This window comes from Taeniopygia guttata, chromosome Z (genome assembly GCF_048771995.1).
Source record: "Taeniopygia guttata chromosome Z, bTaeGut7.mat, whole genome shotgun sequence".
In the NCBI taxonomy this organism is placed as follows: Eukaryota; Metazoa; Chordata; class Aves; order Passeriformes; family Estrildidae; genus Taeniopygia; species Taeniopygia guttata.
In genome coordinates this window covers 20,129,920-20,153,353 of record NC_133063.1, presented here as the reverse complement: position 1 = coordinate 20,153,353, position 23,434 = coordinate 20,129,920, and the positions used below count along the sequence as shown (strand labels likewise).

The 23,434-nt window shown below is 35.5% G+C and overlaps 1 protein-coding gene across 9 annotated transcripts in view; it reads left to right on the top strand.

The window, feature by feature from the left end:
• The window catches only part of ADGRV1 (adhesion G protein-coupled receptor V1), a 253,862-nt gene that overhangs the window by 81,599 nt on the left and 148,829 nt on the right, over positions 1–23,434 (top strand). For 8 of the 9 annotated variants that reach the window (XR_012052990.1, XR_012052991.1, XM_072922272.1 and 5 more), the window contains 24 exons: positions 411–530; positions 706–928; positions 1,395–1,599; positions 2,579–2,725; positions 4,873–5,128; positions 7,702–7,910; positions 8,463–8,633; positions 9,028–9,210; positions 9,930–10,109; positions 10,748–10,912; positions 12,158–12,275; positions 12,517–12,640; positions 13,746–13,884; positions 14,024–14,209; positions 14,474–14,706; positions 15,214–15,362; positions 15,455–15,653; positions 16,195–16,411; positions 17,539–17,778; positions 19,166–19,315; positions 20,160–20,633; positions 21,370–21,513; positions 22,733–22,904; positions 23,285–23,420. Coding sequence is in view for 7 of the 9 variants with exons in the window: in XM_072922272.1 (XP_072778373.1) it covers positions 411–530; positions 706–928; positions 1,395–1,599; positions 2,579–2,725; positions 4,873–5,128; positions 7,702–7,910; positions 8,463–8,633; positions 9,028–9,210; positions 9,930–10,109; positions 10,748–10,912; positions 12,158–12,275; positions 12,517–12,640; positions 13,746–13,884; positions 14,024–14,209; positions 14,474–14,706; positions 15,214–15,362; positions 15,455–15,653; positions 16,195–16,411; positions 17,539–17,778; positions 19,166–19,315; positions 20,160–20,633; positions 21,370–21,513; positions 22,733–22,904; positions 23,285–23,420 (4,540 nt within the window). In the remaining 2 variants the exon portion in view is untranslated. The remainder of the gene's footprint in view (positions 1–410; positions 531–705; positions 929–1,394; positions 1,600–2,578; positions 2,726–4,872; positions 5,129–7,701; positions 7,911–8,462; positions 8,634–9,027; positions 9,211–9,929; positions 10,110–10,747; positions 10,913–12,157; positions 12,276–12,516; positions 12,641–13,745; positions 13,885–14,023; positions 14,210–14,473; positions 14,707–15,213; positions 15,363–15,454; positions 15,654–16,194; positions 16,412–17,538; positions 17,779–19,165; positions 19,316–20,159; positions 20,634–21,369; positions 21,514–22,732; positions 22,905–23,284; positions 23,421–23,434) is intronic. The other variant, XM_030258702.4, reaches the window with a different exon arrangement.

The following is a 23,434-nucleotide window of genomic DNA, read 5'->3' as shown; positions in this document are numbered from 1 at the left end:
ACCCTTTCTAAGCTTTTCTGAGCTTTCTTATATGCAAAGAGCATTGTTCAGCAAAGTATACTTTTATTACAAGTATGACACTTTAGACATTATTTTATGTTTGCATCCCTGTGACTATTTAAAAGGGTATATTGCAGTCCACAGGTTTCTTTGGACTTGACTGTTGTCTACTGGGATTTTTAGTGTTCTTATATGTGAATATGTGCAGAAAAGCCCTTAAACTATGTCATGGAATAAATAATCTAATGGGAAATCATGCTATCGAGTTATGCCAGTAAAAAGGAAGATACAATCACTGGTCTCACTTAGTAATTAAAGCTGCCAATCTCTGCCTTTGAATGGCTACCAGTATGTGATTTAATTAACAGGCAACAATATAATGTAGGCTTTGTAATTTTTCCCCTTTGTAGAAACTGGAAATTGTGAAATATTAATCTGGGAGACAGGGAAGTCTAGCTTCAGACACTTTCAGTCTCTTCCAGTCTCTGCTGTAAGAAACATCCATGTTTTCATGCCTCCTTCGGGTTTAGGTAAGATTTTGTTTATAGTACTGGAATTGAAGAAATATATGCATTCAATTTTCATATTATTTATCAAATTTTAAGAGATACTTTAACAACTGAGGTGACAAGGGCATTTCTGATAGTACAAGAAATTTTAAATATATCACTGAATATTTTTTTTTCTCTTCCTTGCTCAATGTAGTTCACATCCTCCTCTCTGGTAAGGACACAACAACGCTGTACTCCTGGAGCTCAGAAGGGAACCAGTTCTCTCTGGTGCTGCAAGCCCCATATGCAGATCATATCACTTCCACTACTGCAAGGTCTTTGAATTCCAGCAAGAGCTTGATTGCTCTTTCTGTTGAGTCGAGCTCCAAGATTTATGAGCTTACGACTATCTCCAACCAGTCAGATTTTATACCTAGGTAGGTTTTTTTGGTTTATCTTCCAACTCTTGCATTCCTTTTTCTGTGGTGGTCTTTTTATTACAGTGGAGACTGTTATAGACTCCTGTGTGTGATGTGTTTATTAACACTAAAGAGAATTTTTCACAGGTAGCCTTAGGATAACCTGAAGTCAATCTTCTCACAATTTGCTTTAAAATATGTAATAAAAGGACTGCAGTTAAGCTGGATATTGAAGCTTTTATTTAGAATAAATTAAATTAAATTACATTAATAAGAAATTTCAGTTACTGTATGCTCTATTGTAATTAAGAAAAATACCAAACCCAACATTATTCCCACAACCTTTAAATCTCATTGACTTACTCAGGTATATAAACAACAATTTCAGCATCAAAAATGCTCTTTAAATTTTCATTAGTGCTTTTGAATTTTGTTAATCATATCCTCAGTTTATAATTATTTCATGTGTTTGTTTGTATGCTAGTTCAGGTGAATTGACATTTGAGCCTGGGGACATGGACGCTGTGATAGCTGTCAATATCCTGGATGACATCATCCCAGAGGAGGAAGAATGTTTTAAAGTGCGTCTGAAAAACCCTAAAGGAGGTGCAGAGATTGGTGTCCACAGTTTTGTTAACATAATTATTCCTCCCAATGACAATGCCTATGGAGTCATTGCATTTGCCCAGGTAAAACTTTTAAGGTAAATCATTAAAATATGTATATATCATTTTGGAATAACAGAACACAAACAGATTGCATGTGAAAGGATTCTTCTTCTAAAGTCTTGTAGCAACCTGAGACAGAAGGGCTTTGACTTCCATTTAGCACTGTTACTTAGTTATATAGATGACAGGCAATAGAAACTCAGTTCCAGTCTGTCCCTGTTGTGAGGTTTTACTAATCCTCTTACATTAAGAATAACCCATTATTTTATCAGTTTTATTTTGCAGCAACCTAAAAAATTAGTTTTCGGATGGCATATACAATATCATCATAGTTTCTACTGACTGATTAATCAAGGGAATTAAGTAAAGATTCTTTCCCTCTAAAATAGTTATGCCACAGGTTGAGCCCATCTGCCTGAACAAAATAAAAACTTTGGAGAAAATGTCAGACTAAAGGTATTATTTGGAGTTGATTCTTAAATTATCAAACATTCATGAAAAAGTTATGTATAAGTTATTTATAAGAAGTCATGTAAAGAGATAAATGTAATGAATATAATGGATGTAATAAATGCATAATGAAGATACGAAACACAAAAGCATCACTGAAATGAAACATTGTATCTGGACTTGTTTGAGGAGGATGAATACTAGTAAAGTAACAGCAGTAAAAATATGTCTGTCTTGAAAGTCTACATGTTTATATGCTTCACATGATTTGGACATAAAATACTCTACAGAAAAAAAACCCACAAAAACCATTGAATGTTTGCCTTAGGATGAAGAGGTCTGACATTTCAAATTCTTGTGTTTATGAAATTTGGACCTGTTGAGTATTAAGTTATAAAAATTTAATCGATAGACTTGCATTTAGCTACATAATAGTAGAATAAATTATTGAAGCCCAGTGTCTCTGTCCCCCTTTGAATATCCTGTTCTCTAAAGAATTTTCTCTTTTTAAGAAAATAATGTTTTGGTTCTGCTGCTCTGTGTTTTCCAGAATTCTTTATTTAAGCAAATTGAAGAAATGGAACAGGACAGCTTGATCACCCTGAATATTGAACGTTTAATAGGAACATATGGACGAGTTGCAGTAGAGTGGATTACTAATGGGAGCATAAGTGATGTATTTCCAGCTTCGGGAATGGTATTTAATAATATCACTATTACTGGGGAGGCACTGACTGTATTGTCTCAGACAATAGGAAAATATGTACTGAGTGGGAAGGACAGTACATGGTAGATTGCCCCACTTTTCTGTTAATTGCTGCTTCCTGGTCCTTTGCTGTGATTCAAGCGGTTTATGCTTCTGGCTGGCACATAATATAGCTATATCACTTTAACACTTGTAGAACCTGATATTGCAATGCTGTCCAGGCACAGAATATGTGTATTTGTAGTATCCTATTCCCATCTTCCTTTCTTTCTGCTGTAAGATTCAGTTACTATGTCAAACTGCATAGATGGGAATCTGGGAATGTTTGCTCTTTGTCCTGACCTTCTCAATACAATGGAAAACTTAAGTGGCCCAGCAGAATATGACAAGTCCCAGTTTTCTACGTTTCTGAGAGTTTTAGATTCCCAGCCATGTTAAAACCCAGTTTGTCCTATGGCGAAAGCTCTTAATGTGCCTTAGGACTGGTATGAGTCAGTTTCTGTAAATCAAAGTCCTCCATCTTCTGGCTGTCTGTAGCAGACACAAAGCCTGAAAAAAAAAGTGAAGAGAAAAAAAAATAGACTGGAAATCAAGGATGTCAAAACAATCATACCGAAATTGTTAGAGTACTCTTTGAGCATTCTGGCTACATACTATATGAGTATACTGCATAGCTTTGCATGCAAGAAGAGTCAGAAAGGATAATACCAAGTGGAAATTTCTGTTTTTCCTACACATTATGTGTAGACTAAGTGTTTCTAGACACATCTTCCTTGTTGAGAAAGATCTGATCAGGTGGTCAGCCCTTTGAATTTAAAAATATGAATATAGATATAGACAAAGCATGTATCGGTTATTTTATCAGAGGAAGAAGAAGGAAAAAAAGTTGAATAACCATTTCTTCACATAGCAATGATTTTAAGAGATATATGCTCATTATTTTGATATGGATATATGTGGTGTGTTGACCTTAGCTGTCTAAAAACCCCCAACTATTTCTCTTTTACTCCCCCATCTCAGCAGGATGAGGAGAAAGTAAGGTGAAAAATTTTGAGATAAAGGCTGTTTAATAAAAAAAGAAAAAAGCCATTGTCTACCTGGATTACTCCAAGGTTTTTGATACAGCTTGCTGTGGCCTTCTTCTAAATAAACAAATGTGTTATTGCTGTCCCCAGGGAGTGGTGGCAAACAGCTCTTTTTCAAACTGGCAACCTGTCACAAATGTGGTCTCTCAGGGATCAATATTAGGCCAGTGTTTAGTTTCTTCATAAGTGATGTAGGTGATGAGACCAGGTGTACTCTGATGAAATTTGACAATGATACCGAACTAAGTGAGGAAGTGTTCTCTTTGGACAGTTACCTAGCAGGCAGACTTGGGTAGGCTGGAAGATTCATCAGGAACAAATGTTGCACTATGGAAAACATAATCCAGGAGTGGAGCACCCACTGACATCTATCCTGACTGGGGATTAGCTATGGAGAAAGGGACCTGTGGATTCTGCTGGTCAATAAGCTATTGCTGGAATTCGGTTTCAGTTTTGGTCCCCGTTATGGAAAATAGATATGGGCAGGCTGGTGGGGTCCAGAGCTGGCCACAAATGTGGTCGGAGGATAGAGAAGCCTGTCATATGAGGAAAGGTTGCGAGAACTGTTCAGCCTTGAGGAAAGAAGGTTATGAGGAGACTTACGTTCAGACCATTTGTCAGTATTTAAAAGATGGCTACAAAGGAGAATACTTACTTTTTACAAGGTGTCATGTTGAAAACACAAGAGGTAATGGATGCAAGTTATTCCTGAGAGATTCTCGTTGGACATAAGAGGAAAATTTTTCACCATGAGAACAATCATCCATTGGAATAACCCTCCCAGGAAAGTTGTGGACTCCCCAAAACTGACACTTTTAAGATTGAGCTGGACAGGATGCTGGACCATCTTGGTTAGACTGTAGTACTGCCAAGAAAGATTGGGCTATATAATTCTTGTGGTCCCTTCCAACCTTGTAACCTATGATTCTATAAGATATATATGTGTGTATGTAGATGCATTTTATAACTGATAAAGTTTACAAAATAAAACTCTAGGTTTAATAACACTGATAAGAAGTTTGACTTTTCCCCCCCTTCCCTCTAAAACTTTAGGTTACATTTTCAGAAGGTCAGGCCCTCTCCACAATCACCCTGACAATTCTCGCAGACAGTGTTGCAGAACCTTCAGAGGCAGTGGAAGTAATACTCACCTGTGTTACCACTGTGGATGTTCAAGATGCCACAAAAGGAGCTATCATTGATCCCAAAAGGGCAAGAGCTGTACTTAGCATTTTACCCAGTGACTCTCCACATGGTGTGATTCAATGGCACAGGGAGTCTCTCTTTGTTAAAATCACAGAGCCAGAAGGTAAGTCTGTTTCTTGATTCTTAAGAAAGAATGAATGTTTTTTCAAAGTCAGCATTGTTGAAGTTATAACACTGGTTACATATTATAAATGTATATATTCAATATATATATCAGCAATTTTTTACTAAAGTTTTTTATGTATTAGAAATATTTTATTATTTATAGCATAAATATCCCTTAAAATATGTAACTATGCTGTATTTCACATTGCATACATATATTCTTCAGCCATTTTTGTTTGAGAGGTAAGTTGCAAATTGCAATGCGTGAAATCTTTCTGTTTATATAAAAAGAAGAAGTTTCCCATTTAATGGGATTGCTATATTGTTTAAAATAATTTACATAGAAAGACTTTCCTCTTGAATGGCTCAAAAAGGGAATCTTTTTGCTTAGAGGGCTAGGGGAAGGAAGGAAGCAGATCAGGAATGAATCTGCTTCATGAAAAAGGTGATATTTTTCTGCTTCCAGTTGCATGTTTGATTTGGTTTTCCTTCCAGGCACAAGTTGAAGAAGATCACCCAGGCAGTTGGCCAGAGGAGAATTGCCATAATTCTCAGGCTTCTTCCCTCTCTCCTGGCTCAGGGAGCTAGCTGGCATTTTTTGGGGCTCTTCCCACAGCTACCTGATGGGCTATTCACACTTTTAACAACCAGTTAGAATTTTCTAACAATTTAATATTCTGTCAATATTAAAAAATTAGATATACGAAAACTACTTTTTCCATCAGAGTATATTATCACCAGTAAAACATATTTTATTTTCAGGTGAATTGCTGTTGCCCCTTTATTAGCACCTGGAAGTAATGTAAAGGGATTATTTTGGTTTTTTACACATTATAAGCATTTATACTTTGACATTAGGATTCAAGGAAGGTTCCTAGCTTCAACTGGTTGCACAGATGCTTTTTTCCAATCTATAACTATTGTATTTTTAATGAATTATTCACATGTTCTGTCTGTGAAATAATACCTGGTTACAGTAACTAGTTTGAAGTACAAGCGTGTTTACATTTTATCTGTTTCTATTTCTGCAGTCATAAATGCACCACTTTTAGCCAGATTGTGTTTCATAATTTATTAGATAAAATTACAAATCTACTTTCCCAAAAGGCTGTTGAGCCTGACTGATACAAGTCTATTTAATTTATTTGATATTTGAGTTAAGAAAATGGGATATTTACAGTCAGAATGACTGCCCTCAATACCACTTTCTGATAGAATCAATGGTAATGACCTAGGCATAAAAGGCCAGGCAAATTACTGAGATGGAAATTTTGCAGGACAACTGAATAAAAGTAAAAGTGTTGAAGTAATATTTTGTGTAACACTCATATGAAACTGTAGTATTCCATTATTCTTATTCTTCTTATAGATCCAGTTTTTCAATGCACAGTATCTTGAGATATCAGTATTGTTTTGTCTGTTCACACCAGATGTGTGTGCTCATCTGCTTAAGCCCTAGAATAATCCAAGGACTGTTGTGTCACTGAGTTGAATTGAATTGGGGTCTAACAAGCAGCTCCAGTAGATAGCTGAGCTGAAAATCAAGCAGGCCAAGGGCTAAAATACGGCTTTCACAAGGTGCGTCCTAGTCTCAGTTCTCTTCAACATCTTCATGAATGACTCTAGCATGAAGGGGGGTGAGTCAGAAACAGAGATGACACACCTAAAATTCATGAGGTAACAGAAGGAGTTTATTGTTTGAATCCCTCTTTATAAAGGGGGTTTGAAATGCCCTAGCCTAGACAAATTACAGCACTGGGAAATCACCAGCTGTATGAAGTTTAACAAGGGAAAGTGCCAGATTCTGCACCTGGGATGGGGCAACCCTTGATGGATGGACAGTCTGGGGAATGAGATGCTGGAAAGCAGCACTGTGAACCTGGGGGTCCTGGTCAGTGGCAAGTTGAACATGAGCCAGCAGTGCCCTGGCAGCCAGGGGGCCAAGCGTGTCCTGGGGGGCATCAGGCACAGCAACACCAGCCAGGCAAGGGAGGGGATTGTGCCGCTCTGCTCTGCACTCACCTTGAGTCCTGGGAGCAGTTTTTGTCACTTTAATATAAGAAATACATTAAACCATTAGACAGTGTGCAGAGGAGGCCATGAGGATGGTGAAGGCCTTGAGGGGAAGTCATATGAGGAGTGGCTGAGGTTATTTGGTCGGTTCAGCCTGGACAAGAGGGGAGACCTCATTGCAGTCACAACTTACTTATGCAGGGAAGAGGAGGGGCAGACGCTGATTGCCACACTCCCTGGTGCCCTATGACAGGACTCAAGTAAATTGCATGAAGCTGAGTTCAGGCAGATATAGATTGGATAGCAGGAAAAGGTTTTTTACCCAGAGAATGGCTGAGCACCAGAGCAGGGTCCTCAGGGAAGTGGTCACATCACTAAGCCTGACAGAGGTCAAGAAGTATTAAAAAATTCTCTCAGGTTCGTGGTGTGATTCTTGGAGTGTCCTGTGCAGGGCCAGGTGTTGGACTCTGATGATCCTGATGGGTCACTTCCGACTCAGCATATTCTATGATTGTAAAACAATTGTATTTTCAATTTTTTTCCATCTCCTTACTATAGGGCAGGATAATTCAACTACTGTTACTCTACAAATTGTTCGAGAACAAGGATTTGTTGGGGATCTTGCAGTTCAGTTGAGCACTGCACCAAACTTTGAACTTCCCCCCTCCAACCGAGCAACAGAAAATGAAGATTATATACTGGAAAAGAAAACAGTAATTTTGGCAGAGAATGCAACAACAACTTCAGTCATAGTCACTATTTTGCCTGTGAGTAGCCTAACAACTTCTTGAGCTATTAATATCTTTTAAGGAAATGGAAATGTTACTGATTTTATACTAGTATGACTTAACATTCTAGAAATGACTGTGCTGGGACTCTTGGAACCATCTCTTTAAAAAAAACTTGCATATTCATCACTGGGAATGAGCCAAATTCTTTGTTTCATTACAATCCCAAAATTTACTTATAATAATTAAAAAGATTATGTATATTCTTTAAATATATTTAGAATGGAGATATGATTTTCAAGTCATGGCTTGATTTGTGAGATCTAGCTCACTTTCTCACAGGTAGCAGTAACAGGTGACAGCCAGCACTGCTTTCCACTCTTCTTGCATATCTGGAATCTGACTTGTCAGCTTTGATTTCAAAACCTCAGCAAAAGTATCTTTACATCTTTCATATGCTATGAAGCCAGGGATTGGTTATATGATCCCAAATGTTGAGAAGTCTTGAAGAGTAAACAACCTACAAGTAGTCAACTGTATTATATTGTAATGTATAATTTAAAAAAAAAGAAATTTAAAACTTTTTTTCAGGACAATATTCCAGAATTACAGGAAGGATTTATAATCAATATTACTGATGTGCAGCTGATCACTTCATCTGAAGGACAGCCAAGTGTGAAGAGGCTTGGATTAGAAATAGCTGAGATAACGATTGAAGAAAATGATGATGCCAGAGGAATATTTAATTTTAATGTTACAAAGGTAAATAAGTGTGAATGAAAAACATGTAAAGTGGCTTTTGAGCAAGGCAGTCCAGTTTCTCAGATGACTTCTGAAGTGTTCTGATTGGTTTTATGATACTAAATTGTTATGGATAAAATGGCCAGATACCAGAAAAACAATTCTTTCTTAAGAGGTTCATCACAAATAATACACAAAATTTATTATGGACCTGGCAGTGCTGAAATCAGTATCATTAAACGGATGTCAGGAGGACATCTAATCCAGATTTTTGCTCAGAGTAAGGTCAATACTAAGGCCAGACCATTTTACAACTAATTATGTATTTCTTCATTTATTCTTAACTGCAAGACAACTTGGGAAAAAAATGAAAAAGTTTGTTGAGACACTCTATGGTTTCTTTTTAAATGTACAGGGTATCACTGGAGCTGTTTCTGGTTATGAGGTACCACCACCACAGAATGTACTAAAACTCCCAGTTGTTCGACAGGCTGGGAGGTTTGGGTCAGCAACTCTGTACTGGGAAGCCATTCCTTCAACTGCCAGCTTTGAAGACTTCACACCATCATCTGGAAACCTTACATTTGCAGATGGACAGGTATTCACTTGCTGAAAATTTACCTGACTTTGGGTTACCAGCTTAAGATTCTTTGTGTGTTTTCCTCTAGCAGAATTTTCACTGAAAGCCTATTATTTACGTCCTTATGTATATGAATGATTCTCCCAGCTTCAGTTTTTTAACATGGAAAACCAGAAAACCATTGACCAAATAGGCTCATGTGTCTTTGATACTTTGGCAAGCGAGGACATAACTTCTAATAATAAGCCCTCTTACACTGAAAATTTTTAGTGAAATCCATCTTCACTATAAATTCTCAGAATAAACCTATATGTTTTCTTTTCTGTGTCTACACATAATTTTAAATTTCATGCTGCACCTGAGAATACTTATTCTACACAAGGGATTTTGATATTAAGTGAATATAAGTGGTCTTTGGCAAAGGGAAGGATATACATAGTGTGCAGGATTTTGACTGAATATTGACAATATTGTCAACATTCACTTTCTACTGAATACCAAAGCAGAGCATTCTGCTGGTTTTGACAAACAAGATTTACATTGATGGACTTAAAACCACTACTGAAATTATATCTTCTTATTATAAATATATGAGCATAAGAAGAAAAATGAACAAGTGAGCATTGTCTAACTATTACTAGATATAATTTGCTTGTTTTAATTTTTTTTCAAATAATTTACAGAATATTATAAATGAAGTTTTGTTGCTTTCTTTTTCTTTTTAACATTTATTATAGGCTACAGGAGAAATAGAAATTACAATCATAGATGACAGTGAAGTTGAATTACTCGAGATATTCAAAATTGTCCTGGTGAGGGTAACAGATGGTGCAAGACTTGGGAATGACACCCTGGTAACTGTCGCTATTCCACCAAATGATTCTCCTGTTGGGGTATTCAGGTTTGAAGAAAAGAATGTGAGTTTGATTTAGGCTGCACTCATTTCTGCTAAAATTGGAGAGTGGGTTTGTGTCACTAGCATATAGCTTATTTTTGCAAGCCTTCACTGCAGAGGAAGATGTGATTTAATTGAAATCATATTAGTACTTGTCTACATGTAGATGTGTAGGATGGTAGTAACAGTCAAAGTGATGCTGCATAAATATAGATTTCTGCTTGACTGAATCAATTTAATTCACTACACTAACAATTTAGGACATCCTAGGTAGGATTTTTGATGGTCTGTATAATAATAGGCATTACTGAAAGAAAAATTTAGAAAGAAATTACAAAGCATATCTCATCTTAGTTCTTGCTATGCTTCTGCTCTCCCTTTTGCTGGTGCTGAGCCTGCTGGTGGCATTGTCTGTAATTGTTTTGGATCATAGTGCATACAGAAATCACTTGAATGACTAGTCCTTGCTACCAGAATTCAAGACTCTCCTTAGACCTGTTACGTTCCTATTTATTTTCACTCCTATTGTTCACAATTATCATTGATAATGTTTTCTGTTGTTTATTTTAAACATGTATCCATGTCATTTGACATTATCAATGCAGTTTTGGACTTTTTCAATACAGCCTTTCCCATTTTCTCCTTCTCTTTCTCCATCAGGTAACTGTGAAGGAACCTCAGACACCTGATGACTCTGCTGCAATTGTTTTGCTGAATGTAAGTCGAAGTCAGGGAGGAAGAGGAGAAGTTACAGTGGTTTGGATTCTCGAGGAAGCAGCCAAATATGATCTGACCCCTCTAAATGGTACCCTTCATTTCAGTGAGGTATTTCAGACATTGCAATAACTTATTTACTGTTAGATTTATAAATACTTCCTTCTACTGGTGTATATTTGTATGGTTGTTGTTACATGTTGATAGAAGTAGGGGGGTACTAAGTATTATACATAAGAAAAAGGTTGGTTTGAATTGGTGGGGTTAGAAGTATTTAGACTTCTTTCAAGATGGAATGGAAAGCTGACATGCTCTTTTAGTGCAGCATAATGTAATTACGAGGAAGGTCGCTCTTCAAATCTCCACTCTTTTTACTATTAAGAAAGAGGAATTGAAATCTACTGAATGAAAATAATGATTACAGAAACACTTACTCCACTAAAATCTCAAGCATCTTAAAAAGAAAATTTGTATTGAAAGGGTGAGAAAGAAAATGAATACTCAAAATCTGCAGATAAAAAAAAAAAAACAAAACAAAACCAAAAAGCACCTTCATAGCTTTCAAACTAGACAGGGTTATTTAACTCATATTTTATGGCAGGTTACAACTCTGAAGTCAGAGTTAAGTATTGGATACTGATAGTATGATAATATTTATATTTTACAGTCAACTCAAAATATTTAATGAAGAAAAGTATTTTAACAGAGCATAATCTATATTCTCTCAGTATAAGCTTTTCTTTCATTAAATCAGTAGGCATGCTGGATGTTTTACTTTGAGTCAGCTGAAAAATAGATTTTTTTTTTCTGATAAAATCATCAGTATTTGGCAGTTTTGCTGTCATTTCTCTGCTGGTAGGCTTTGACATTTTGTCTTGAACATTTATATATGATTGAGTATAAGCATAAAAATGTGTATGCATGGTATATTAAATTTATACCATGTGTTTGCCACTTCCCACTTACAAAAATGTGAATTAGGCAGAAATTTGACTAATGTATCTAGTCTTAGAATGTGTGTGTACTATTGATTATGCAGTTTCTCTATAGATGGTTTCCTCTAAGTTAAAGAACATCTATGTGAGTACAAATTCAAAGGAATTTCAGTCTTCATTTAGTTGAAAAAAGTGAGTGTATTTTTAGGGTGGCCCACAATGTTCAAGAGACAATTTTTACTGGTTCTTAATCTGTGAGAAGAAATTTCAGTCAGATCAGATATCTGATATTTTAAAATACTAAAGAATATGTTAAGCATTCTTAACATTTGATATGTTAAAAAATGTTTGGTTTAGTACTGTATTTTGTTTAATTTCATTTAATATATATCCATGTCTTTCTGGTCTTTACATGACACAGACTGAGTCCCAGAAACTGATTATTTTACATGCAATCCAAGATGGTCTGCTGGAGGGGAATGAAACATTTACCGTTCAGCTAGTCTCTACTGGTGATGCAGAGATATCCCCTGTAAATGGTAAAGAGTTAATTCAGTATCTTCTGGTTTTAGATATTCTGTATGAGAACTATTCTAAGTTTGTTCATATTATTTTAGTCTGCAGTGCTTAAGTATTTAGTGGGCAGCTAGTTGGTCGCAATTTATCAGTCTTTCCACAGGCCATCTATGAAGCAGACGTTTAACCACTCATGTCACAAAATTTAACAAAGGTAAATTGCTTAGTTTTCACTTAAAATTAGAATCATTTTTCTCTTCATAGGTGTTGCAACCATCACTATTATGGGAGATGAAGGAGCTTCTGGGGTGGTTGGGATAGCCCATTCATCCAAGCACGTTTTGATTGGAGAACCTTCAGGAAGTTATAATGGAACTGCTCTTATTAGGTGGGTACATCTCTCATTTTTTCAAAGAAAGAGCAACAGCCCAGATTCAAAAGCTATGAGACTACACATTTGGCAGTTATTATTTTATCATAATCAATGCTATTTTAAAAACTAGGTGATTGGTTTAAAGGAAGGGTAGAATATACCATATGTGTATCTTTCCAGTATTAATGGGGAGGTCCAAATAGTCCTCTCTGTCTTCAAGTTATTTACAACATTGATGCACCAAAGGAAAGAGGATCATAATAATAGGAAAGGGGTAAGAAGATGTCACATTTGAAGGTGCTTTGTGCTTTCTAGAATTTGATTCAGGATTTGTGCCTGAATAGTATTTCAGCAAATTGTTATATTCTAGCATAAACAGTATGGGAATGGGGATTTTGGTGGAAACAAGATGCAGTTGTTTTATTCAGTCAACTGAAAACAGAATGAGCAGTTTTAGATTTTTAGAAACATTGGAAAAAAAAGATTATGATACTTCGAGCAAATATAAAGCAGAACACCTTCTGGTACTGGCCCAAGAAGCCCAAAAGACAAAACAATGCTTTTGTGCAAGAAGTAGTTTGAAACTGTGTTATGTTCAGAATGTGCAGACAAATCTTTACTGTGACTTGTCGAGGCATTATGTTATTAATAGGGTTTTAGACAAGTAGCAAACAGAACATATCACAGAAAATCTCAAAGAAGTATTCTGGTATTCTACATCTGCCTTATAGATCAAATTGCCCCTGGCATTACCCTGACATCCAATTTCCCTTCTATTTTGCATATATATCTCTGAAAAAGCAGAATAAGACGAAGAGAAATCAGTTTTCAAGTCCTATCTTTGGGCTACATGTGGAAAGAAACTGGAAAGACCTCTTGGTAAAAATACAGCTAGAGATGCCTCCAAACACAGAGAAATAAAAGAAAATTTCAGAGATGTTCTGAAAATCCTGAAAAGGGAATTCTTATGTTCCTAATAGTGATCGAGTACATTAAAACTCAAGCTTTCATAGTGCTGATAACATTCCTTCCATGCACAACAGTATGATATACTATCTCTGTATTGGATATTAAATACTAAAGGTCAAAATAAAATCTGTGTTTCTGTCCTTACCTGCAGCCTGGTACGTGGCCCAGGGATTTTTGGGGAGATCATAATATATTGGAATATAACACCTCCTCATCAGACAGAATTTATTGAGGTGTCGGGGACCTTGACCATGCGAGATAGGCAGTCTGCAGCAGTTGTTCTAATACAGGTATATGAGAGATCTGTATACCAGTAGCTATTTCAAGTACTTTCTTTTATTTTCTTAAGATCTTGGCTAAAAATTTTTTATATCTTTCTCTCTGGAAAGGGTTTAAATCCTTTTAGTTGTTGTTGGTTTTTTCCTGTAGGCTGTAGATGACAACTATCCTGAGGAGAAGCATTACTACCAGTTTCAACTAACCAGAGTCAGTGATGGAGGACTTATAAATGAATCTAGCAGCACAGCAAATATTACCATGGCCGCCAGTGATTATCCATTTGGAGAGTTTTCATTCTCCCATGAACTATTGCTAACTACAGAAGATGAAAAATGGGTATTGGATTAAAATTCTTTCTTATATAAAACTACTGATAGATAACAGTATTGTTGCTAGAATTATGTTCAACTTCAGAAAGAAAAGAAATTGGTCCCTAAAGTGACTATGGCTATCTGCTAAATTACATGTACTCTGTACTTGATAAATCATATTGTTGTTACCTGACAGAATCATTGAAAAGGTGACTTCAGAACACCTTGTAAAGGCAACTGTAACAGAAAACAAAGCCATTTAAAAAAAAAACCATTATCTTTCCCTCAGGTTAACATCACTGTTCTGCGTTCCAAGGGATCCTATGGCAGAGTGCGTCTTTGCTTTCAGATAATAAATGGCACTGCAGAGGAAGGAATAGATTTTACTCCCACAGTAAGGGAAGTGATGTTTGAACCAGCGGAGGAAAGTAAAATTATGTTGATTGAAATTCATGATGATGACTTTCCTGAAGGTCCTGAAAACTTTTCATTGATAATTACGGAAGTGGAACTCCAAGGAAGGTAAACTTAACATTTCCAGTTGATTTTTTACAAGCAGAAAAACAAATGAGAAAAACAAACTATATTTGGATTCTAATCTACCTGAATAAAGTCATTGCTAGACATTTAATCTGTTTTACTGTAGAATTTTATAAGACAGCTATAATTGTAATCATAATTGAAAATGGGGTATGGTAAACCCAACTATTTTAACTTTTTTAGTATGAAGATGTTTCTGATTAAGATTTATTAAAACTTAAAATCCATACATTAGGTACAAATTACCAAGTTGCAAGAAATTTCTTTTAAAAGATGAAATGAGAAAGAACAAATGAAAGATACACATTTCTAGTAATAATTCTTGGAAACGTTATAATATGAAGAAATGTGACAAAAAAGTCTTCAATGGTAGCTGTCAGAAAGTTGTTATTCGCAGTAGTTCAAAAATTGTCACACACACATCTTTTTACTTTCACAAGAAATTTAAAATGTATTTTTATGTTGTTTTTCTTTTAATGTTCTTGCAAGTGGATTTGATTTTACCGTAAGAGAGAATGGTCTACAGGTGGATCAACCTCCAATAATAGGAAATATCTCCACAGTATGGATAACTATTGCAAAAAATGACAATGCTGAAGGGATCATAGAATTTGATCCGAAGCATGTCCTTCTACAGGGTAAGTTTACCATAAATTCTCACTATATTTTGGAAGATAAGGCTATAGCATGAATTTTGAAATTGCATAAATTTTTCTCAATTATTTTATAGTGGAAGAGGATGCTGGATTAATCATGATTCCTGTTTTGCGAAAGTGTGGAACCTACGGCAATGTCATGGCTGATTTTCTTTCTCGAAGTATTTCTGCACTTCATGGTGTTGACTATATCATTCATAATAATACTGTAGTCTTTTATAATGGACAGAACCAGTCTTTTATTTACATTTCTATTATAAATGATGAAGAAAGGTAATGAATTTTTCACATATTTATTCACCAATTTACTTCTGATAAAATCTTTTTTAACATGCACTAAAAAATCTACATATATGTGTGTATTGAGCTGTAATTGAAAAACAAATTTCTGCAGAGCTAAAAAAATAACCTAAGGGAGAAAATCACCTAAAGGGGAAAGAAGATGTTATATTACAGTGTCATAGTTCCTGTTAAATAGCATGCAATTAATTACATTATAAGAAATATTGGTGTCAATAGTACTGCAATGAAGAATAAAATATTTTCCATATTTTTGTTTAACTTAACACTAGTAGAAAATAGAATAATGATAGAATATCAGAATGGTGATATATGAAATATTTTTACTTCAGATATCACCATTCCATGCAACTAGAAGGAATCTTATACATTGCACCTATGGAATTGATTTCTTTATTCCTTAAAACAGACCCAGCTGGATGCATGATTTAATTACTAAGTACAGTTTTAATTTTTTTTCTTTTCTCTCAGATATCTCAGAATGTCTTTTTTTTTTTTTTTTTTTTCTGTGCAGTGAATTAGCAGAGCAATTTGAAATCCAGCTGACAGGAGCCACTGGTGGAGCTATCCTGGGGCTCCACCTGGTGAGCCAGGTCACCATTGCAAAAAGTGACTCTTCCCAGGGCATGGTCCGATTTCTCAACCAAAGCCAAATTACTCTTCCCAACCCTGATGCAACCACAACAGTGTCCCTGGTGGTGGAAAGGACTGGACAGTTGGTGGAGGCACAGGTGGGTCTTGCCCGTAAAAGACTGAAAGTTTTCCAATGACTATGTCAAAAAGCTCCTTCATTTTGCTTTGAGACCTTTCTTAGTGATTGATGTCTAATAGTATAATTACAGAATTTTAGTAAACATGAATTGCATATAGCTGCAGTATAACAGAAAGTAGTAATAATTCTTGGAAACATAATAATATGAAGTTACCCATTTAAGTTGTTACCCATTTAAAATCCTGTTTCTTCTCCTGCTTCCCTTCTTTTATTATAGTATTGTGTACATTGTTTTGAACTAGCTCCTAGTCCTACGAAAATTATAGTTAATTTCATATACTAATACTAGTTTAATTTAATTCAGGAAATTGCTTGCTATGAGTTTTGTAGAGTATTTTTTTACTCTATTCAGGCCACTTATAAAGTGAAGCTATAAATATAAAACATGGTGGGCCTTTCACAGTTATGTCAAATAATTGGAAAATTTGCCTTGTAAACCATGAACTCCTCCATATATAATAATTGCCTCAGTCTTTGACCTTTTCTGGAATTCACTGGAGAAAAGCAGAAAATACTTAAATTAACAAAATAATGATTGCCACGTCCTGAATATAACCTCCTTAAAAACAATCTAATTTGTGGGAATTGGTGGAAATGCTGTGGCTTTTAATCAGACTGAAGAAATATGAAGGATTCATCATTTTCTTCATAATCTGAAGGATGAAGAACTTTTATGATAGAAAACATTTGTCATTTTTAGGCTTGACATCACACTTCAGAGGGAAATTGTTTTGATCATGAGTACTGATGTGTGAAGTTTTGCAAAAGAAGTCATGAAAGAGAAGAGGGATTGACTCTAGTGATTCTTGCTATATGTTAAAGATATCTTAGTTTATTTTCTATTACTAACATCTAGAATTTAATAAACTGGTATTGTGACTAATAATTTAAAATTCCCATTTGTAAATTGATATGTTTACTTTTCCAAAGGCTTCTATATTTTGCCCCATAGAATTATTATGACTATTTTGTAACCTGTCTTGATAGCAAAGATTTAAACATAGCTGAGTACTCTGCCACTTCTCCACTTGGGATGCTGTTATAATGCATCACCCCTCTAAATCTGAAACTAAATCTATTCCACAGATTAACTGGGACATTTTGGGACCCAATTCAGAAGAGATTTTGTCTCCTCTGAATAGTGACATTGGTGACCCTGTGAATGGAACACTCTATTTTGAAGAAGGTGAAGGAGGTCTGAGAACAATTAATCTACAAATCTATCCTCATGAAGAAGTTGAAGTTCAGGAAACCTTCATTATTCGACTGAGCCTTAGGAAAGGTGAAACAGAAATAGATCCTAAGGCAAACAGCATTACATTAATAGTAAGTCACTATCGCTTCTCTTTCTTCAGAGATTTCTGTTGATATTGGTATTTATTCATGAAAAGCTTTTAAAAATTAATCACAATGATCACTTAGTAATTTGGCCTTTTTGACCTTTGTACTATTTTGGTATATTATTTTCAGTTCTGAAAGAAAAAGGACAGAGAATCTATCAGTAAAAACTGGAATAAAAGCGGTGAGCTGGCTCTCCTATTTGCAATTTTCTATAGTTCTCTTTAGAGAGAGCATGGATTGAGCTCACATTTTTATGTGTCAATATGTTTGTCCTCTGTTATGATTTAAACCCAGCTGGAAATTAAACACCACTCAGCTGCTTCCCTTCCCCTACACCCTCTTGTGAAAGGAAGACAAAAAGCAGAGTTTCTGAGTAAAGATAAGAAAAATTTACTTGAAAACAGCAATGAAATGAAAAACAAACAGTAACAGCAACAATGTTCATGACAAAGGTATACAATAGAGAGGGTGATTTACACACAAAGAGGTGCTCAACACCAAAGCTCCACCGAGGCAAAGACAAAATGTCTTTTTCCCCTGAGCAAACGAAAACAATGATGAACGAATCATCCTCACACACACTCCTCCTCAAACCCTGAGACAGTGAAAAACAATGGTGAACAAACTCTCCAGGCTGGACCACTTGGCCTGCACCTACCATGATGTGTGTGTGGATAAAAGCGATCTGGACACACCCACACAGCACTAGGCTCCAACTCCTCAGCAGTTGCAAGTAGGACATTGTCACTCTTGACATCTCTCCAGAGGAAGGGAGAAAATATGACTTCTCACAGTACAAGAGAAATTCAGGTGTTGTTGAGAGTTATCACAGACAAATCAGTGCTCTAGGGATAATGCAACTAAAGATGTATTTATAAAGCTGCTGTAAGAAACCCTCAAAAGAATCTCTCCTAGAAATTGTATATTTATTTATTATCCGGTATGTAAGGTGTTGTTGGAATTAGCTCTTATTTCCACAGTCCCCTTCAGGAAGTCATGTTACCCCAAATTCTTTTTGCAGCTAATGGCTCATGAAGATGGATGTGGATGAGCTCTCTTTGCCATAGTGCTGAGTTTGCAAACTAATATTGTTAGAAAAGTTTTTGTATATTAGCTCAAGGTGCCTGAGTACTTCCTGCTTGAGAATCAAAATATTCAGATGTAGCAATTGAAATAAAACTCTGTTCTTCTCCTTCTTGGACAGGGGAACTGAAAACTGAAAAAGGGACATTCAAAACTCTCTCTGCTGTTTTTAGAACTAACAGATATGTCCCCCTGTAGCATTTAGCAGTGAAAATCTCACTAGTTTGAACAAGAATACAGCTCACACTACATTTCCAGTTTTTTAAAATGTTTGTTTACCTTTTTACAGATAGAGAAGTTTGGTGATCCAAATGGAATTGTACAGTTTGCTCCTGAATCATTAACTGAGAGTAACTATGAAGAACCCTCAGGAGACAAAGGGCCACAGAATATTACCCTGTTTGTCAAACGAATTCAAGGCATTCTGGGGAACATAATGGTATTCTCATTCTTTTCCTAATAAACAATGTAATCTGAAATCATCCTTGGTGTTGACGTATGGAAAAATATCTCATTTTGTGCCTTTCAATTGCTTGTTTCCCAAATTATTATTTTTTTTTCAATGTTGTCTTTTGGAGTTAAGTTAGGAAGGGCTTAGCCCTAGTACTTGTGGTTTAGAGAGTAAAATTCAGTTTTTCCTGGCCAGGAAAAATAAAAGAAAAACAATACTGCTGTACTGCTCTCACTTTCTTTCTGTCCCGGTTTCTTTTGATGGGAGAAGGAAGAGACAATACTTCATAGTGAGTTGTCTTTGATATCATCGCACTTTACTTTTTTAGACAGAATCAGACTTTTCTGAACCATCATGCACATTGATTTTTACCTAAAGTTGTTTAGAAGTCAGTGTTTTAACAGGAACTCATTTAATTTAAAATAAATTGATCAATTGATAGAAACATCTGCTATGTTTAATGAGAGTTCATTCCTTTCTAATGTGAGGAATACTGGAAAAAGAAAAAACATCAAAGTTGTTTTGGTGAAAAAAGAGAAATACTTTTTGAAAAATGTTCATAAATTCCACATAGTTTTACATAAATCTTCTGAAACTAGACAAAGGAAATATTTATATTCTTAAGACTGTTAATGAAGTAACACACTCTTCTGAAAGATGGTCTGTGTGATAGGATATTCTACCTATGGATACCCAAAACAATTGTTATTTTACCCATTTAAAAGCAGTCTGTTCCATATCCTGTCTATTTTGAATCCTGAATTTGCTAGTTTCTGACTTTGGAGGTAATTTTTCTTGCTTTTATGTTTTGCATTTTCTATGCTAATTTCAGGTTTACTGGGAAATACGTAGTAATTCTGACATCACAGGTGACTTTCTTGAGACAGAGGGATTTGTTGTCATTGCTGACCAGCAGAGTACAGCTGAGATAATTATCTACCTGTTGCCTGATGATGTTCCAGAACTGGATGAAAGCTATGAGGTACATCTGATTTCAGTGGAAGGTGGAGCAGATTTAGACCATGAGAAAGCAATTTCAAGGATCACAGTGTTTGCAAATGATGATCCTTATGGAGTGTTCGCCCTGTACTCTGATCAGCAGTCAGTGTTGGTAGAAAAAACCCTGGATCGATATGTTCAGATTAATGTAACTCGGCATGCCGGGTTATTTGGAGACGTAATGGTTGAGTACCATGTAATATCCCTTCATGATGAAGTAGTAATTGAACCCGAGAATGCGGTGGGATTCCTCACAATAAAGGATGGCGCCAGCTTTGGAGTGAAAAGAGTGCCAATAAGCAACCAGGTGTGTATTACTCTTTTAGCTCCTGTTATGTCTGTTGTTTCCATTTGTTTCATCACAATACAAATAAGATAAAACACTCACACTAGTATCGGCTGTGCAGAAGCAGAAAATAGAGTTTTGGTGTTACTAATTTTCTCTTCATGGAGTAGAACTGGATTTGAATATCAGATTTTCTGATAATGCAAAATCACTGCTATGCATGTGTTCAAATATTTTAGGTTTCCTTACTTTGTTGTTTTGTGTTACTATGAGTTCAATATCTCAATATGGCAAAAATACAAATATTTTCTTAAGTTCCTTTGAATTGTAAATAGTGATCTGTCATTTATGGCCAATGAAGAAGAAGATCTTCTGTGTTTCCTTGTTGTTTGTCATTATTATTACAGTCTTACATCCACTCTTACATGCTCTTACAACCATCTTAAATATTTTTAATCCTAAGGATTAAAATCAAACTAAGACCTAGTGTGTCAGATACAACTGTTTAAAATGGGAATAGTTGCTTTACAAACTCCTATTCCAGTAAACTGCTGGCAGATTACTTTCACAATATTGACGGCTTAACCATAATTCTTTGAGAAACATAATCAACAAAACACTTGTCTTGAAAATGCTGCTTTTTATGTAAGAAAACAAGAGTCTGCAGATTGCTTTGTTAATTATTTTGCACTGTTGGATCACACGTTTTTAGTGGAATTAAATTTCTACCTTTTTAATTAAATTCTCTCTCTCAAAGGCATTTATTTTACTGGGTTTGAATTTTACTCTGGAACTGACTAATGTAAGCCTGGTTAGGGGAAGTGCCAAGGATGTGCCTAAAATATTAGGAATAGCGAAGTCTGCTGTGCTGCTTATTCCTGCGGAAGCTGCCAATTCACAGGTCAGTACTGGTTGCGGTGTCATGTTCCTATCACAAAAGAAAGGTATACTTCACTGCAGAAGCGACCTGTTATAAGAACTCAGGGAAGTTTTCATTGTAATCAGTATGATGGAAGAGATCATTCCTGTTATTACTTGCACTGTGGGTAATTCTTTCCTCTGATAAAAATTCCTTTAGAAACATTTTAATACAATTGGGAAAGGCCTCTTCATCTGTAAAATGTAAGAAGTGTAAATATTTACATGAAAGGGGAGTTCTAAGACTTAAAGGAAAACAAGTAAATCTGGGTAATGTTTCTATAAGTATGGTGACCCCAAAGCAGAAAATAGCATTTACTCAGTATTATGTGCAAAAAGATATGGAATATATGTTGGGTGTTAATGCAGATGTCATTAAATTTGGTACTCGTTGAGTGATACATTTTTCATTTGTCTATTTTGTATGAGATTGAGAAAAGATAATTTGGCTAGTTTGATATGGTATATGTGCTACCATTCCCTTTTTTTTTATGTCAGGCGCAGGTTTTAACTCTAAAATTTTATTGAAGTTTTTATTTAATGATCTTAATTATCTTGAAGCATTGTGGTTTTTAATTTACTATGAAATGTAAGTCAAATAGTCTTTTTGTATACACTATTTACAGAAAGACTATTGTATACTACATACTACCATATATCCATTTATTATTGCTTTTAGAATATACAAATTGTCTTCACTCCTATTTGCTGCTCAGAGAAAAAGAAAAGTAGATCACAGTAGCTAGAATAGTTTTGTGTACAGTGTCACGAGGCAACAACTTACTAGATGCATAATGAATAACTTATGTTAGACCTAATTATATGTATATGTCTATATATGTAGAGAGAGAGTAGTACAGTTATTACCTGTGAGCACTGAGGGCAGTCTTGATTTATTTTTCTTCTAAACAAGAGACACAGATTGTATTCACTGTTTTCAGTACTGAAATGTCACTCATACTTGTTCCTCTTCCCTGCAATCTAATTGCCAGAAATCTAAAACTTGCAGGTATTATTAAAGAGATCATATGAGCTCTTTCAAGAGAGCATATTCATATGTCCATAGATACATGCACATATATTTATCTATATGCATGTATCCTTATTGTAAGATGCCCATTTGACAAAAGGTACCATGCTTTCATGTATGTTACTGTCCATTTTTATTCCATTTTCTGATAAAATCTACAATGTTTCCACAGGTTGGCTTTGAATCTGTGATATTACGACTTACTAATGTTGTAGCAGGGACAGGCCATGCTGTCATAACCAGAAGAGGAGTTTATGGCTCTGTAATAGTTAGCTGGATTTCAGGATGCCCACCAGACCTAGTCACTGAGTCTGTTAAACCAGGCAATATTACTCCTTCATTTGGTGAGTAATTGCTGCAACAAGTTAAGTACAGCTACAAGGACAACAGCTTTGACAGATGCCTAAATGATGATAACACCTCTTAGTTATTTGTACCTCTGCATGTTTCTATTATTAATGAAGAGTCATTAGAATGAAATTATGTGATCCAATTTTTATCTGTAAGGGACATATTTACTTTATGAGAAAAAAACCAATTTTTCTTCATAGACACAATGCTGTGCCCCTGAAGGACAGCTTTCTATAGGAAAGACCCTTATAATGAAGATTTCTTCACCTCACTAGAGTGGAATTATGACTAAAGTCCATATGTCAGTGTATTTCCAGGTAAAAATAGAATTCCTGTTTAGTGATTTTGACTGTCTCAATCACTCTTCTTTCAGGCACTATTGTATTTTCCTCTGGGGAGGAAAGTAAAGTCATTTCATTTCAGGCTATTCCAAGCCTAAATAAATCTGAGACATTTGCCATAATTTTAACAGCAGTGCACAGCAATGTGTCTGGTGGGGCTCGCCTGAGGTAAGGATGTTATT